General features: G+C 38.7%; 1 protein-coding gene across 4 annotated transcripts in view; it reads right to left on the minus strand.

Annotated features, from left to right (window-relative positions):
• Positions 1 to 4,816: 4,816 nt before the first annotated feature.
• TNFAIP8 (TNF alpha induced protein 8) overlaps positions 4,817 to 18,688 on the minus strand; it is a 109,604-nt gene continuing 95,732 nt past the window's right edge. For all 4 annotated transcript variants that reach the window (XM_074328570.1, XM_019746543.2, XM_074328569.1 and 1 more), the window contains one exon: positions 4,817 to 6,290. In XM_074328570.1, coding sequence (XP_074184671.1) covers positions 5,725 to 6,225 — 501 coding nt within the window. In that variant the 5' untranslated portion in view covers positions 6,226 to 6,290 and the 3' untranslated portion in view covers positions 4,817 to 5,724. The remainder of the gene's footprint in view (positions 6,291 to 18,688) is intronic.

Here is an 18,688-nt window from a genome sequence, read left to right on the forward strand (position 1 = left end):
ACCATTTTTATTTTTAATAGAAAAAAATATGGCCGGTAAACATTTTTCTTTTACCTGTACTGTCCTCTCTCTCGTACTTTCTTTGATTTCGAAAAAGAAATCTGCCACTACTTTGAGCTTATTGCTTTTAAAATATTAATTTCAAACTCAAAAATCTGTTTGAAAGATTTAACACCAGAAAGCCTGTTTGTGGCTAACAAAGCGTTTCTTGTGTTCCCCCTCACCCTGGGACTCCCAACTTGGTACTAACTCACCTGTGCACGTTGGTGTCCCCACCAGTCAGTAAACTCCTCGACTGCAGAACTAGGTTTTACTGTGCAGTCCTAAGGCCCAGCCCCGGGGTGGGCACACAATAGGTGTTCATTATAAATTGAAAGCAAGTAACATTTTTTGAAAAGGGACTGGGACTTAATAAAATTCTTTTGGGCTGTCAACGTCTGTTGTTTAATTTATTTGAGGCTCCAGACTTAATTTTCATTGCTCAGGTCAACAATACGTCACACAGGAATAGCCTTTCGGCGGTTTCAAAGCCCTGCACGTTTTGCTCAATTTTATCCTTAAAATGAGACTATGAGGAAATTCATTTTATCCAATTTTAGAGACAAGGTGAGAAGGCTCTCTGGCAGACAAGGAGCTGGAAACACTGGAAACTGCCCCAGCACGCAACTTCTGTACCCTGCTGGGCTCTACCTGGCCACCCTCCAGTGAGTCCCCAGGAGGAACAGATGCCAAACTCCTGACACATGGTGTTTGAAAATACTATGGAATGTTTCCACTTGTGGATTTTACTGCATATTCTCCAGTGACTATTTCAGCAAGCTAAAAACGTGACAAGTCAGTTATGAGAACACAAAGTCCACACGATTAGGGAGCAGCAATATGCTGGCATTTTTATCTAATCCTCAGCAAGTCCTTTTCCAGGACATTACATGTCTTATAAAAATGTATAATTTGTTTGGCACGTATTTCTCCTTCAGTGAAAACAAGTGGTCTTAGCAGCAAAAGATGCTGACAAGTCACTTAGGATGGGTAAGTGGTGGCTCCTGCTGGGCTGATAAAAGTCATTTCCAGGAAAATGGAACCTGGGCTTCTTATAAAACATTAGTCGTCCCAGATATGGTAACAATCTAGGTATGTCTACTCAGCGTTTTCACTTCCATGCCTTGTATTTAAACCTTATATCAGGCAGTTTCAAGTGACTTACTCTGTCTGTAAGCTTTTAAATGGAAAAACCAAAGTCAGAGAAGCACAGTGTCTTAGATCATTCTGCAAATTAAAACACGTACTTTAAAAAATCAAATATTCTTTCCTTGTGTTAAGAAATAACCCCAAGTGCTTATTTCCACAAGGCAGAAATACAGTTTTGCAGCTGTTAGTGGGGAAGGCAGAGAATTTCCTCAGCCACCCACGATGGAAGATGAGGGGGCCTATCCATTTGCTGGCTAATCTTACAAAGATCTCATGGAAATTTGGTGGACACACAGCACAATTCTCTGTATTTGAAGAACATGTTCCAAAGCACAGATGTTTTTCTCTTAACTGTGAACGCTGGCTGACTTGTTCATATCCTTTTTCAGTGCTCAGCAGACGGGATGTTTTGGGAGTGGCTTGTCCCCTATAACTTGGGGCTGATGTTCAATGCTAGATGGAAAACACATCTTTGGCTAGACAGACATAAATCAGTACTACAGAAAAATGTCTCCATTTTGGGAAATTCCCCAAGATAAAAGTGTCTTTCTGGCTCTGGGCCTACATAACTAACCATGAGGACACCTCAATAAAAGAGAAAAATGGATTTTCAGTAGTTTGCCGTACTAGTGATATGCATTTATAAGCTCCTAAAGACTTTCCTGTTCCATTTTAGAAACAAAATGTTGACTCATTTTTCTAATTTGTGCTTCAGTGTTTTCATTAAGGGGTTTCTATAAAGACTTTATCTGAATCACAGTAAGAAAATTATTTCAGAGCTAGGATAAAATTTTACCTGTCTTAAAAATTGAGTGTTGAAACCTGCTTTCAGTTTAATAAATTACACAGAAGCTTTATACATCAATACAATACATCAAGAAAAATAATACATCAAGAAAAACAATACATCAAGAAAAACAGCAATTTTTCAAACACTGGAAAGTTCAACTAATTTTGATAATGTAAGTTTGGAAACAAAGACTGGTTAAAAATGTGAAAATATTATAAATCCTATTAACATTCTAATTAAGTTTGTTTTATTAGAATATTTTTATTTCCTAGCAATTAAATAGCACTTAACTTTTTACTACAAATATTTTATCATATGGATAGACACATTCATCTTTTATTTATTTTCTGTCAAGGTTGGTATGCTAACTTATAACTTAGTTTATGTGCTCTCATCAAGTATTTCAAGGATAAATGAAAATTTTCAGTAAAAATCCAACTGACTTAAAATGTACAGAACACAAAAAGTGTTATATTAATCCTCTGTGGGGGAAAATCCATTAGAAAGTTTAAGCTTTGTGGGTTATTTTTTTTTTTTTTTTTTGGTTTTTTTAAAGTATTTACATGGTGAAAGAAAAAAAGAACTTCCCAGATAATTGTGACTGAGATACTGTTACGTTAGACAAAACAAAGCATTATTTCTGCACTATTCAAGTTCCTATCACTTGCTCTTCTTTTAAACTAATTTTGAGTTGTACATGAGAAGTCTAATAATCAGAAAAACACAAGGCTATTCTTAAACTAACTTGCTCAGATATTTCCAGCATCTAAACGTGGAAAATAATGTTGAAGTTTCAAATTGATGCCATACCTTTCCCAGGGAACACAATGGAACACAATGGTGAGATGTTGCTTCTGTCTTGGTCGTGCGCACAGAGTGCCTTGTGTGCTCACCGAAAGACCACCTGGCGGGGAGGGTACACTGTACCTCATGAGTCAATGTTCAAAGTCATTGTTCATTGTGAGCACTTTGAAGTTCCAGAGGAGACAGAAATTTGAGCCATGAGATGCCCCCAAATGAGGACCCATGTTGAAAACTTCACAAAATGTCTTTGTATAAAGTCATACCCAGATCTTTAGAGAACAGGTTAGACCTGTAGGGTTTAAATATCAACTAAAATGTCACTATGTGAAAAACCATTTCAGAAGCACACTACCCACTCTACGCTAAACCAATGATGTTTCTAGAATTGCTTTTATCCATCCTATCTTTAAAAACAACAAAAACAGTTTTATTGATATTGTAGTTTTGACACTTAATAATTCCTTAAATTCTCTTGCCTTCATGTCCTTACCTGTAAAATAGTGAAGGTTGTAGCAGGGATTAAATGAGTGAATGTGCCTGGCACACAATAACTACTCTGGGTCAGTTGTTAATACTAGTTTCATCACTCATCTATAATATTACTTCTTGTTTGCAGAGAAGCCATCAGCACAAAATTTTAAAAATTAATTCTAACACAATTCATAATTCTCCCCCCTGCCCCATGTAAAAAGACTCAGTTTTTTAAAAATATTCATAAGATCTCAAAATGACTATATCTTGTCTCAGGCTCATCTATCCTAAGCACATTTCAATTCTTTCCAGCTTTAAAATCACCCTTCCCTCCTACACCCACACACACTAAATTCATGCTCAAAGGGAGTCCCGTTGCATCAGAGATGAACTTACAGACCAAGACTTTGTAACTGATCCTTCTAAGGCATGACTCCTAGGCACAGGAATGGTAAAGAGATGAGTTCCTTCCAGAAGATGACGCTGAAAGATATTGTCGTCGACGAGCAAGAAGCACCCACTTTCCATTTTCCATACCTTTGCTGAAGAGATCTGGAGAGAATAGAATGCACCAAACCAGCAGCTCCCACAAATCTCACTCTCAGCTTGCCCATGTGAGGAACTCAGAACTGATCAAGGAAGGCTGTTGAACTCAATTTATAAGCTACGTAGCAGGCTATGAAGCTAGAGGGTCCCTTCTGTTGTCACCTTGCTATTGCCATAACATATAGTGGTCACCTACCAGCTCTGGGAAGTGAGAATGGTCATTTCAGTTAAAAACTTTATGTCAGGATTTAATATCAAACAGTGAGACAGATACTCTTTGCCTCTGCTGCTTGTCTGAGATAAGCACATGAGGGTCCCAGAGAAACTGAGCCCTCTTCTAGGTTGTAGTGGGTCAACCTGTGGAATTTTCAGTTGTAGGACCTTTCCTGGAGAACTATTACTTTAATGTCAATATTCTGGGAGGCAGGCAATTTCAAGGCAAAAGAGTCACAAACACGGTGACAATGCAAATGTTTAGTGCTGGTGGTTGAGTCCTACCATGTTTCCCCGAAAATAAGACCTAGCTGGACAATTAGCTCTAATGCGTCTTTTGGAGCAAACATTAATATAAGACCTGGTCTTGTATTATATTACATTATGTAAAACCCAGTCTTATATTGTAGTAAAATAAGACTGGGTCTTATATTAATTTTTGCTCCAAAAGACCCATTAGAACTGATTGTCCGGCTATGTCTTATTTTTGGGGAAACACATGTTTCCATTTCTTTTTTACAAAATAAGCAAATACTCACTTTGTCATTCACACATATAAGATTATATAGAAATAACACACAAACTGCTTGGAATGCAAATACTCTTTGGTTTACTCATCAAAATAGCAAATAAAAAAATTAGCAAAAACCTTATCAGTTAAATAAAAAAATGACATTATTTATTTACCTATCAATCCTTATTAAACATTGAAATGCATTAATTTTCATTCTCATGTTCTGTAGCGATATCCATTCTTCCCGTTTGCCCTCCCTCATCCCTCTAAATTATTTTCATGGGCTCATCTCTAAAATAAAGATTGTTTTATTTTTCTTAAAGCCATTTACTTTTATCAAGAATAATCTAGACATTCTCTTTGTCTCTTACATTTGAAAATTATCTTTGTCTCTTACATTAAAAATGGAAATTTCATCAGCACATTTTCAAGATAACATAAAAATTAAGCCCTCAGCAAGCATTTCAAAGCAATGGAATGTTACTACATTTAGGGGAATTATCACGTTGTGGGAAGTATCGCTGTTGGTACTAAAAAACAGGACTCCATTCCAGAAGCATATTCTTACATTAAACATTATTCATATTGTCAAACAGAGTCGGTTTCTACAATATTAATTTCAGAGAAGCAGTTTTTTATTTTCCTGAGGGTTCAAATGTGACTGCCTTAATTCTTGAATGTCTTAATTCTCAAGTAAGAGTTAATTCTTGAACGTCAATGACAAAAATCTTTAACAAAAGAATCTTTAACAAAAGGTGGACTGGAAAATGGAATAGTTTCAAAAGGAGAAATGACAGCAAGAGAAAGATCTTGGCTTTTTAAAGGTGTACATATACATAGTAAGGAATAAAAGTGAATCAAAATACGTAACTCTGTACACATTAGAAATATCCAATGTGCCACCAACACAACTGCCCTAAAAAAAGGATGTCTTGAGGTTTGGCGCCATACACATTTCCCTTTGTATAACTCTGCATTTGCATGACAATCAAACATCTTTTAACCACAATTTTTGGCAACATGGTTTTCTTCAAATAAAATGAGCCTCAGAGAACATTATCGTTAACGTCCAACCATTGAAGTGGGTAAAGTCTTTCTGAAATACATGTAATCTTCAAAAAATTCTTTTCTCCTTCATAAACCAACAGTGCTCCATCTTCAAATAAATCGTGAGCAGTCACAACCTTAATTCACACGCTCATATGTTCTCTTCATCTAACATTTTGTTGATACCATCGCAAAGTTTTTGTAAGTGGGGTTTATAATTCCCAAACGGATTGTACAAGGCAGCCAAAAAATCACAATCTGAAAAATGATCAAAGACATTATTAACCCGTCCATGTGACTTTGCGGTGAGGTGACGCTGAATGATTTGGTGAAGCATCTCTCTGCATTCATTCAGCAGCCGGGATAACACGTTCCGGTCAAAGGTGTAATCCACCTGGTGGAAACTGACCACGGTCATAGCCAGCTGATGAACTTTCTTCTTAAATTTCTCCATCAGTGCTAGCTCATCTTGATTAAACTGATTATTCCTGTAAAGAATGGCCAGCTTGATGACCGTTTTGATGAGGTTTTTGATGATTTTCTCCGCCTCCTTCTTGTTCTGGGTGTACTCCTTGGTCACCCGGTAGAGCTCATCTAGCACTTCGCTGCTCGTGTCATCGATTAAGGTGGTAGCGATGGATTTGGATACCATTTTACCCAAGATCTTCTTTTGTGCCTGAACGGCCAAGTTTTTGGAATTAAAGACATCTGTGGCCACTAGAAACAAAGTGGGGGGAGAGAATAAAAAAATCAGTAAGTAGCAGTGAGAGAAGCAACGTAAGAAACAGATATTAAGAAGCATTTTCCTTCTCATCGTCCCACTATATGGTTTGCCTCCCATCTACTGACATTAGTTTCTGTTCAGAAGAGAAATTTTTAAAAATTCCTACATTTCTAGGCATTAGAGTCTCGTTTGTGAAATTTACAGATGATGCATAATCTTTAAGATCTTTGGCAATTCAAACAGTTTATACCTTCTGCTATGTAGTCAATACTTTGTTTAGAAGTTAAAGGGTTCAACTTTCATAAAAGTAACTTTTTCTCATTATAAAAATAGTGCGTCTCAAGAGGCAGTAAGTATTTAATGCAATTTTTCCCTGGTTTAATTTGATAAGAAACACATCAAAAATATAAAATCGGCCCCACAATTGTTCTCTGGGCCAACAGTAATCAAGAACAATTTAAAGAAATTCATTTAAATGTAAGAGGAACAAATGACAAAGCCATTAATTTGAATAAACTGGCAAAATCATGTAGCAATTCCAAAGGAGAAGCCCTGCTTTACAAGCTAGCTACAAAAAGTCAAATTTCCTAAGACACTGGCCGGTACCTACCAGTGTGGCTATCCTAACCACCCTGAATTTCAACTCCCGGAAGTTGAGTATTGGAAAAAAATGTTCCTTGGAGAGCCTACTATCACTTGCTATTTCTGATGAATGGATAGTGTTCCCTTTAAATTTTTATATGCTTTGAGGATATAAACATACTGTCTGAGCTAATAAAATGTGCTACATGAACAACATACTTAGAAAAAGCTGATGCTTAGAGTTTACTATTGGAATTGTCTTAAGTTAATTTGACAGAGGTTTAAGATACATATAATCATAGTTGTATGTGTTAAATATTAATGAGACAATATGTGATGCCTCTAGCATATAGCCAGTCAGTGAAAATGCTCAATAAATGGTTATGCACCAAACCAGGTTTAGTTTTTCTCCAAAATCTTCCCCCACTCTGTGTGTGCTGCTCCACTACCACTGAGCTTTCTCCCTTCTTCAAGGTCCTCAGGGCTGCAGCTCCTGGGGTATCTATTCCAGCTTTGGGTCCAGGATCAACTATTCTCTCTGCATACACCAGTATATAAGCTTAGGCCTGGGTGTTGGAAAGCATTAATTCAGTAACATAAAATAAAAGGCTTAGAAATATAGGTATGTAGGAACGATTCAGGGTATCAATACATACAATTATTTCTAATTTGGACAGGCTAGCAACATTAGAAAACAAAAAGCCACCTGTTCCCAAATCTAGGTTGGGAGACTATATAAGAGCAACTCCCTCAATGTGGAACTGCCATGTTAGATTTGAAATTTGGGTCAAAGTAGCTCCTGGTATATAGTATACGTAGCTGCAAAGTAGTTCTTAATGACCAGAGAATATCATTCATCAATATATAGGGCCATACACCCTGAAATAACACCTTGATCGAATTAGAAATTGTACAATCAAACAAATGTCGATATTTAAACTTCTGAAACATGAACTGAAACTGCAGAAGAATAAATGAAACATATTTTGAGAAAGAAAAGGAAAGTGAAAAAGCATGAGAAATAGCAACTTTGTGAAGGTTTCCAAGCTTTTTTATGTTTTCATCTTTTAAACTGTAGTCCATTTTTATTACTATTCTTCAATGGTTGCAAAAGAGCATATGGATTAATTCAAACTAAAGAACTGATATCAAAAGAAATGGCCCACACATAGTTAACATTACCATACTAAGATCAGGGACTATCTTCCATTACTGAACTTATGATACGGACCTCAACAAATAAACCAACCTGATCTATACAGAAAGGGATGCTCCAGAAAATATATATTATTTTTGTTTGTGTATTTATATGATAAATGAGACACTGTAAATTGATGCAAAAGAAAAGGGTTATTTAATAAAAATAGCAGGGGTTCACAGTTGGTTATTTGGACAAAATATACGAATTTAGAGTTTTACCTCATACCATACATCAATTAAATTAAAGCAAAAATAAGGTAGAAGAAAACAAAGGTGAATATTTACGCAATTTCTAGATCTGAGGCTGGAAAATATCTTGTACACTTAAAAATAATGGGAAAAAATCACAACGTTTGTGATTCAAAAATTTGACAATGTGAGCATTTAAAAAAAAGTAAAAGAAAAAGATGCTCTAACATTTTCACATACACAGTAAATAACAGGATTTCAAGAATTATTTATTTTATATAAGGTTGAAAGGTGATTTTGTTTTTAATGTATTAGAACTTGGCACAAAATCCCATCTGGGTCTTAGTGCAATGTTTAGTAGATCAAAATACTGAGTACATTGTGAAATAACTAAAACTAGAGGGAGATGGATTTGAAAGATGCCTCTTTGCACCTTTTCCCAAGGCTGAACTTGCAAGTTCACACCTCTTGTAAGCTGTTTTTCTTATTAAATCTAAATGTCCCATTTAATTTCAAACATAAAGATCAAACAAAAACTCTATGGTGCAGCATTTTAACTTCCCCCAGGAGAAAGCATAAAGGCAAGGATGTGGCCAACTAAGCAAGATTATTCCCCGTTTACTGGTGACCAAGTCTGAACCGAGACACAGAAGTTGATCTCTGAAGTTGATCTTTCACATTTGTCCCAGAGGAACTTCAAACCTTCTGCTGGAGACACAGCAGTAGCTTCACACTCTCATTTTATTCTTTGGATTATATCATGTGCAGTCATCTTTTAAAATGAGAATAAAGCTCTTTCTCCCCTGACGGGGAAGCCATGCTTATAGAAGATTTCTTTTCTACCGTTAGTGAGGGCTTTTTCAGAGCCAACTGGGGGTTGTGGCTGAGAGTTGCTGGCCAGGGCTGTGTGGTGTGTGATTATGAAATATGATTGTTTTTCCCCTACCAAATTAACTGCCTGTAGCCATTCCTGCTCAGGCTCATCTGTCAGTTCCACCTCCTCCACCAGATCCCTTAAAGGCCTGGTATATCTCAGAGCTAGTCCTGGACTAAGTTTTTCTGTGTCTCTCTACCCTCACCCTTGTGTGATCTCATCCACTTCCATGGCTTCAGATGCCACCCATGTGCCAACGACCCCCACCTTACAACTCAGCCCGGACCTCTTTTCTGGATTCATTTTGCAAATGCATTCAATGTTTTCCTTTTCCTGGGCTTTTTGGCAGGCATCTCAAATGTACCATGTCCAAACAGAATCCTTGTTTCCTCCTGCCCCCAAAGTACTCCTCCATTCTTTACTGTCTTAATTAATAGCATCCCTTCCATCCATTCACTCAAGTCAGACACCCACCTGGAAGTCATCCACCATACCCCCGTCTCCCTTACCCCGTCTATAACCAAGTTCTCCCCATTCTACCTTTCCTCAGTTCTCTAAATTCTTTCCACTTCCCTCCCTCTCCACGGATGGATACCACCCTAGTCCACGCCCCTTTCCAATCTCTTCCCATACAGTAGCCAGGGTTTTCAAAAATGTAAATCTGGGGTGGCCGGATGGCTCAGTTGATTAGAGCGCAAGCTCTGAACAACAGGGTTGCCAGTGTGATCCCCACATGGGCCAGTGAGCTGCACCCTCCACAACTAGGTTGAAAATGACTTGACTTGGAGCTGATGGACCCTGGAAAAACACACTGTTCCCCAATATTCCACAATTTAAAAAAATGTAAATTAGAAAATGATGCTCCACTTCCATTCTTTGCTAACAATCACACTTCTTTGTTCCTGAACGTCCCATCACTTGCCTCAATTTTTAATGTCTGTTTCTCCTAACTAGAATCTAGTAATGAGAGCAATGAGAGCAAACATTGAATAGCTTGTCATCCCCTGGGCCTACGAGGGTGTCTGACACGTGGTGCTGTGTCAGAAGCAGAATCAATTTCCCCCTCTATTCACTATACTCAAATACTTCTCTATGAAGACATGCTGACTTGCAAAATGAGAGTCTTACATACATATGTATGTGGGTGTTTTTGTTTGTTTTCTTTAAAAGCTAGAGAAACAGATATTTGTTTTAGCTAGCTAACTATGCAGCTTTCTTCCCTTTCAGTGCACTCCACAGTGTGGTTTCTCTTACTGTCATCAATCAGCTCTTATGAAGAGGAAAAATTTGTTATGCACAATGAGAAAACACCGGAGGACAATAGTACAAATATTCAGCGTAAAGGCAGCGTGCAATGGTTCTGACTGAGCTACAGTGGAAGATTAAACACAGGCTCCCCTCTCCCTCCGACTGGGTCTATGCTTAAGCATGTATCAGAGGGATGGACCAAAGGTATATCCTGGGAAACAACTAAAATGTGAACAAGAGATGTTCTCAAAGGACAAAGGGCTCAATGTTTTACCTTTTAGGATGAATTCACCTGTGTTCGGAAATATACATGTATGTGTTGACTAAAGAAAAATGATGCCATATGTCAAAAATATACAAAGGATTACTATTACGTTAAAACTATTTACGAGTGTATTATAGTTGTGTTATTTCACACCTACTTATCTTACTGTCCCCTCCAGGTCTCTGTATCCCCTTTCTTGACTTAACCAAATAGTCCATTTCAGCAGTGTTTGCTGAAAAGCAAACTGATATTCAGGGAATCCGGTTTTACCATCAACAATTATAAATTTGGAGGTAAACATTGATGGTAAAAATATACTGACCCCTATATACATGATAAAAAGTGCTCAGAAGGCAAAAAAACAACAACAACCCTTTTTATAACATTAATGAAAAACTGTAATTTTCTGAAATTAACAAAAATTCCTCATAACATCACTCCAGCTAAGAAATCGCTAATACAGTCAAGCACTCAAGTTACTTCTTTACAACCTCACCAGCAAATATATAATTTCTTCACCCATCAAATTTGTTATACCTGGAACTTTTAAAAGGTGACCTCAGATGCACCTTTATGTCATTGCTAATTCTTGCCTAGTTAAAATTTGATCCAGTGGGCCCAGTATCAGAAAGGATGGGAAAGAAGACAATTTGGAGACTATGTCTGGCTGTTGTAGTCTGTCTTACATCTGAGTAATTCCAAATCTGAACAGGGCTTAATAAAAAGACAGCTTTGAGGATAAGAAAGTGGCCATAACTAGCTGTAAACACAAGAAGTCAACAGGCTAATAAGAATTGACCTCCCCACCCTGGGATTTGGTAGTGCCCCAGAAGAACAGCCAGGAATAGTCCGAATGGCTGGTGATGTATCTGTGACACCAGCCTCCCCACTCAATACTTGCAAAGTGGGGAATTCAATAGGATAGAGAAAGAAACAGCAAACAAAAAGAAAGAAAAAGGGAGTGTATGTAGGAGAAGGGAGAGGGTCACAGATAGCAAAGCAGCAGAGATTCCAATGGGGTGACGGTAGGGGTGGGGTATGGGGGGGGAGGGGGCTGCCCTGGAAGGGTCAGAGCAATGGCCATGGGCAGCCAGCGGGAGGCAATCTTATCCAGAGAGAAAAGACAAGTGCCAGGCACCTTAACCCAAAAACCGCCTCAGGTTACGCAGATAGAGGCCCTAACACAAAAGAACAGTCTTGAGGGGATCCTTAACCTGATACTGAATGTAAATTTTGGTGTGTGGATTTTCATGACCCCAGGGGGTTAAAAACCAATGATAACCATCATCACAGTGAGAGCTAAGTCATTCACTCTGTGTTACCTACCGCTTCCAAAAAGTACATGCTCATTTAAAAAGGCAACATAATAAAGAAGACAAATGTCAAGGAAAATGGTGACTTTGAAATGGGCCAAAAAAGAAAAAAAAAAATCATTACGTGGCTTACTAGGAATTATAAGCACCCCTTTCCAGATTCTTTTTATTGTTCTTAACTAATCTACTTGAGAATTCCATGAGTTGACAGTATTGAAACTGGCTCTTGTCCATAGATACACGTATCCAGGGGAGGTGCAATTGATTCTTCGTTTTCTTTTTCTTTTTTTTTGCCTTCCCCTTCCCCCGCCACTCCGGTTCAAGCCATTGTTTCTCAGTCTAGTTGTGTAGGACACAGCTCCCTGGCCCATGCTGGTATTATGAGCCTTGCGCTCCCCCCGGCTTAGGCAATTGGTCGCCGGTCTGTCAGCTGCTCACAGCAGCTCCCGGCAGCTCTCACCGGCTGCCGGTGGCTCACGCTGGCCACTGGCTGCTCCTGGCAGCACAGCAGCCCGAGGCAGGTCACGCTGACCTCCGGCTGCTCACGGCAGCCCAGCTCCAGGGAGAGGCATTGTTCACAGTCTTAGCTGTAGAGGGAGCAGTTAACTGGCCCAGGTGGGAATCAAACCAGCGATCTTGGCATTAGGAGCACAAAGCTCCAACCACCTGAGCCACAGGGCCGGCCCGATTCTTCGTTTTTTTATTTACCTGTGTTGCACCTGAAATTCTCTTTGAACTGATTTTATAAGTTTATTGATTCATCATCAATTAATGAGTTAAGGAATATTTTTTTACAAGTCCATTTTGTATTTGTATGATAGCCATGAGTGTACCGTCTTAAAAACGTACCCCTTACCACATATTAAAGTAGAAAAACAAAACAAACAATAAAAAAAAAACACACTGCAATATAAGCCTGTCATTTACTAGTGAGAACTAGTACACATTTCCTGTGGCAACTTATTCCCTGAAAAAGAAGAGTTTACTTATAGAGTCCACATATTCTAATGGTTCCATGAACTGCCATACTGCTCAGGGAGATGACTGAGACTCAGTTTCCCCATCTATAAGATGAGAATAATGATCCCCACTTTTTCGAGATTTTCCCAAGATAAATGGACACGGACTACATAGAAGTGTCTCAAAAAATGCCTGGCACAGACAGCCTTCTCCACAGGTTTCAGGAACTCAACAAATTAAACTTCAAATACACTCTGATGGTCTTTTGTATTGAATCACATTTGGTTAAAATTAATCAACTCCTTTGGGAAGTAATATGGAGCTGAGAAATGCAAAATGCCAGATGGTTGTGTGAAAAGAGACCTCACACAGTTCAGTTAGTTAGGAGTCATATTTCCTTTTCCATGATGACATTTTAAACAAAATCTAATATGTATTAAAACTTGCTTTATCAGGGAATTTCCCCTTTTTAAGTTGTTGAATCTCTGGTTAGCAAGATTCGGTACTACAAGTACTCTGATAGATGGTATAAGGGAATTTGGTCTACAAAAAACTGGCCCATGGAGAACAGAAGTGAAGGCTACTACAAAAAGACACGAGGAGAAACAGTGTCGACATCCATGCAAAACTGTGCAACAGAAGCAAGATGTAAAGGAAATGGGCTAAAAAAGTTGAAGTGAAAACCCACAGCAGCTGACAAGATCACACCAGTCATATTATCTTACCCAGAGTTTCAGAAGCTTCCCAAAGAAACTGAGACTCAAAGGCAGCATTGGTTGGACATAAAAGGCTCAAGATTAAGAGTCCTGGGTTTTAAACTTGGGTGCAGTTTAATTTCTTTGAACCTCAGTTTTCTCACCTGCTAAGTGGGGTATCATTTCAGCTTACGTGAGATTTAATGAGGTACAAATCTGAAAACACCCAGCAGTGTCCTAGGCTCATGACAAAGCACAAATGCACACTGAGTTTTTGCTCCCTTATTTATTATTATATCACCTCGAAATGAAGAAGCAGGAACTCATACCCAATATTTGCACACAGCTCATTTCTCTTTCTATCCTCTATTTTCCAAATGTATAGACAAGAGAAATTATGTCCAAAAGAAATCCTTTCCCTGTGTGATCTCAGGCTATTTTTGTTGCTTTAATTTTGGAATCTCTTCATCACAATTTTGGCTTCAACTGTGTGTCCTTTATTGCTGTGGCTTAGTTTTGTAATGATTTTCAAATTGAAAATGTTATCTCCTGAGTTTCAACTTCTTTAACTTCATATTAAACTCCATCTCTGCTCTTTTTTGGTCAGTTTGCTGATCATGTGACGCCTCGATTGTTTTCTGCATGCACAACCTCTGACAGGAGACCCCGATGCCTCTAGGTTCACTAATACCAGGACTGGAAAAAAGTTTGGTGGTATTTATATGAAGTGGTATGGTTGGACCCCAGGGAATGCCAGTCTGGTAAATATTAGGACAGAGGTTACAGGAATAGAAATGAATTTTGTGGCTACCCAAAGTCAGAATGAGAGGTTTACAGTCATGAGAACCCACTGGCTAGCCACGATATTTTTGAATTTTTACTGCATTATCCCCCGAACTGCCCAGAATCTGCAGTTATCTTATTGAAGCTTTACAACCACCCCAAAAGGGAGGTTATTATTATCCCTATTTTACATGTAAACCCTATTTTACATGAGACCCAGAGAAATTAAGTTACTTTCTCAAAGCCATTGGTCAGTAAGTGGAAAAGATGTTGAACCCTGATATGTCCCACTCCAAGCTATTCTCTTAAGAATTTAATTATATGACATAAGCTTTAAAAATGCAGCTTCCCCTTGAAGGTCAGACGACCTAATAATACTCAACTAAGTGATGTGAAATAAAAGAAAAGAAAGAGACCAGGTGTCCCTTGGGGAGGAAATGATTCCATAAGGTAGATTAACCCTTGAAATAGCCTGTATTTCCGATGATAACGCTGAGCAGTTTAAAAACATTTAAAAATATAATTTAAAAATACAAATATGCTTACATTGTTCAAAAGCCAGAATGTAAATATATAAAGTGAAAAGTCTCTTTCTCAGCTTTGCCACCCACTGCATAGTCCTGAGCCCAAACCCTGCTTCTAAAGAGGCAACAATCGTTCTTAGAATTTTGTTATCCTTTCAGAATTGGGTTTTTCTGCGCCCGCCCCCCCCCCCCGCCCCGCTTTGATAAGCATATACATATATAGACACTGAGCATGGCAAAGAAGTCTTAAAGGCTTGCAATTCTTCAGCTCTACAACTTCGAGTGATGAGAGACTTATAAACTAAGTGTCCATAATTCCATGCATGACTGACATAAAATGATGAGATGCTAGAGGCACATGGCTATTACCTTTCTCTGTTCCCACTCATGCAATAGCAATGAGAGTCCCTCAATGAGTGATGATGACATAGTGAGTGTGAAATGCAGGTATTTATTTAATGGGGGCAAACAATTGTTATGATTAGGGATTCACAGAGATTATCATTCAAATGGGAATACCTTTGAAAAGGGAACTATGAGTAATTGCACCCTGACAACAGATCTGTGACTTCCCCAGGTAAATGTGTCCCTGTAGCACATTACCGAACCTCTCTACGCCTCAGTTTCCTCATGTGCAAACGGGGATACCTAAGGTTTTTATGAGGACTGAATGAGAATGACCCATATCAAGTGCTTAGAACACTGCCAGATGTGAAACAACTGGGTCAATTTATGTAAACTATTATTATTCATCATTCATAGTGCTATCATTAAGGCAGATATTGTTGAGGTTTTGGTATAACAGAGTCTTGTGATCATGTCTTGTGAAATAGGTGTGAGGTGAGAAGAGAATACATTAACCCAAAGACATGAATCATTCAACAAAACTTCTGTTGAGTTTATGGATCAGATACTGTGGTTTTGAAGATAAATAACACCATCTCTTGCCTCCAGGCACTCTGCCTGATGTAGGATGGGAGTGGGGGGCAGATGAGCACATAGCTTGATAGCTTGGCAGAATGCAATGGAAGCAAAGAGAGGGAACATTACTTTGGCTATACGGAGTGACGGAGAGAGGCAAGGTTTGAGGAAGGTTTCACAAAAGGAGGCTGACTCAAGAGAGTGACCTTGAAGAAATAAAGATTCTGCCTTACAGAAATCAATGTGACTGTATTCCAGAGCTGATCTATAGGAGTCCCACTGACTGCTTAGGGACTAAAAACTGTCCAGCAGTGTACCTGTATGTCAGATACCCACGGATGCGTGTGGGTCCTATGGATTTCAGAAAAACTTTAAACACAAACTATGTATAACATCATCAAGTCCCAGGAAACGTCACTACAAAGCTACTTGGTTTTCAAGAGGATAGCCAGAGCAGGCATCTGGGGTAGCATGCTCACTGACACGGACCATCTGCCTCGAAAGGGCTGGGAGGCTTCTTAGAAATACAGATTGCCAGACCTACTGAATCAGAGTCCCCTGGACTGCAGTTGAAGAAGCGGCAATTGTGAGAAATACCCCGTGTGCTTCAGTTGTATAGTAAAGATGGAGGACCTGAGCTCTGAGGTATATACTCCTGGAAGGCTGTACGTTGAAGGCATGCTATGAGTAGAATAGGAACAGATTTGATTTTGTTTCAAAAATTTTTTTCACTAAAAAAACAGACACGAGCTTGTGCACACAATCCAGAGGAAATGTTTTCAGAATATAGCTTATTACATTAAAGCCTCAAAGAATTTTGATAATGTAACCAAGAGAATCAAAAAGTTAGTTCCTTTTACATGACACATTAACCAAAATTTGGGGCTCTGTCACTAAGCCACAAATTAAATAAAAAATATCCCATAAGCATTTATACAAAACTGACTTTAGTGAATTATTGTCTTTCTTTTTTTAACAAAAAGAACCCTTCCTTATTTATTATATTGGATTAGGATATGTTATGCTTTTCTTAAAGACTTTTTAATTAAGTTGGCTTTATTTACATATCTTCTTGATGACACGAAGCCTTTCCAGTGTTGATATAATCCAACCTTACCCCGGAATGTAAAGGAAAATCCTCTAAACAAGCTCTAAGACTTTTTATACTTTTCCACTCCCAAGTTCTCCCATCCTGCCAGAGGCCCTAGCTCCTGATGAATATTTATATTTGCACAGTGTTTAGAAAACCAGTAACAGATTTTAAAATCCAGCACACTGGAGTGCAGTTTAGTTACTGAACCAGCCCCTAAAACTGGCACCAACAGTCAATATACCCTTTCTGGTCTCATTCAGGGTGCTCCTGACCACATAACAAGGACAATCAGACAACAAAATTACAGCTGACATCTGTGTAGAACTTTACAGTTTGCAAAATACTTTCACTAGAACACTTTCAGATGTTTATGAAAGTGTTTGTTCTGGTTTGGTCCTCTTATTACTCAACCCTGTGGGAGCCAGATGAGAGAACCGAGGCTCAGAAATCAAGTGACTTGTTGAAGGGCATGTAGTTAGTGGCAGAGTTAAGGTATACTCACTGCTGCCTATTACAGCATACGGCCGCTCTGTAAGAAAAGTGCAATTAAGATAGTGTTCGTTGTTTCTGAATTTTCTATTAAATGTCACAATGCTGCTGAGCCAGCCGCAGAATTCCACTTGGCAGTTTGTCTGCTCCCCAAGATAAAGCAACACCTCGAACCAAAAAAGGAACTCAAGTCTTACACATCAAAGAATAGACACTAAAGAAAAGCTATGTGTCTACCCTCACCCGCTCTATCCATCTCTGCCTGAAAAAATCCTGCTCATCCTTTAAGGCTCAGTTTAAATGCCCCCTTTTCCAAGTAGCTTTTCGAAATCTAAAGGCAGAATGATCTCTTCAAATCCCATAATAAATCTCTCTCCATTTAGCATGCTTTTCTGCCTTGTGGGATACTTAAACTCCTATCTTATCTTATTGATTATGATCTTTGACAACTAAGGTACCACATTTATTCATCTCTGTATTCTTCAAAGTGTTTAATGGGCGATCCAGCTAGCATGGAGTGAACTAATACCTTTTACAGCAATTCATGATGCTGTGTCAGGAAGTCAATTCAATTTCATGGATCTAGAGCTTAATGAATGAATTTACTTGCACGCTAGGGACAAAAACATGCTGGATGTGAAACGTAATATTTTTTGTTTTAAAGGAGTGGAATCTAGGTAAAAGACATGCCTTTTCTTTTTCTGTCTACTGCTTTCTTTCCCTGCCTGTTGCCAAAACATACAAAATAACCAGCCACTTTTGTTTGGAAAAGTGACCATATTTAGCTAACCCAATCCCTACGGCAAATGTTCTGGAATCACCCATGCAAATATCCCAAACCCATCTGTTTGAATATTTTGGGAGCAGTAACCTCTTGGCCGCAGCTTGGGCATCTCTCAAATATGCATCTTGGCACAACCTCCCAACATTCTTGTCAAAACTTTTCCCCAATCACTGTTAAAATGTTAAGCTAGTCATGTGTTTTATAGACATGTCAATGTCCCAAGGGCTAGATCTCCTCACAGGTAAACAAATGATATGATGGGGTCTGCTGGGCTGCGACGTGAACAGTCTCATTCCACCTATCAAGATACACTGAAGCTCTGAAATTCTAGGATAAATACCCTGAAAAAACCCCAGAGGATTGATTACAGGAGCAAGATCACTTTACCGCTGGGTACACCTAGCGTGGCACTTTTCTGTGAAGGGGTTTCCACCCCTTTCTAACTTTTTCTCCCCTGCTTCTAATGATCAG

Source organism: Rhinolophus sinicus, linkage group LG03 (assembly GCF_036562045.2).
Source record: "Rhinolophus sinicus isolate RSC01 linkage group LG03, ASM3656204v1, whole genome shotgun sequence".
NCBI lineage: Eukaryota > Metazoa > Chordata > Mammalia > Chiroptera > Rhinolophidae > Rhinolophus > Rhinolophus sinicus.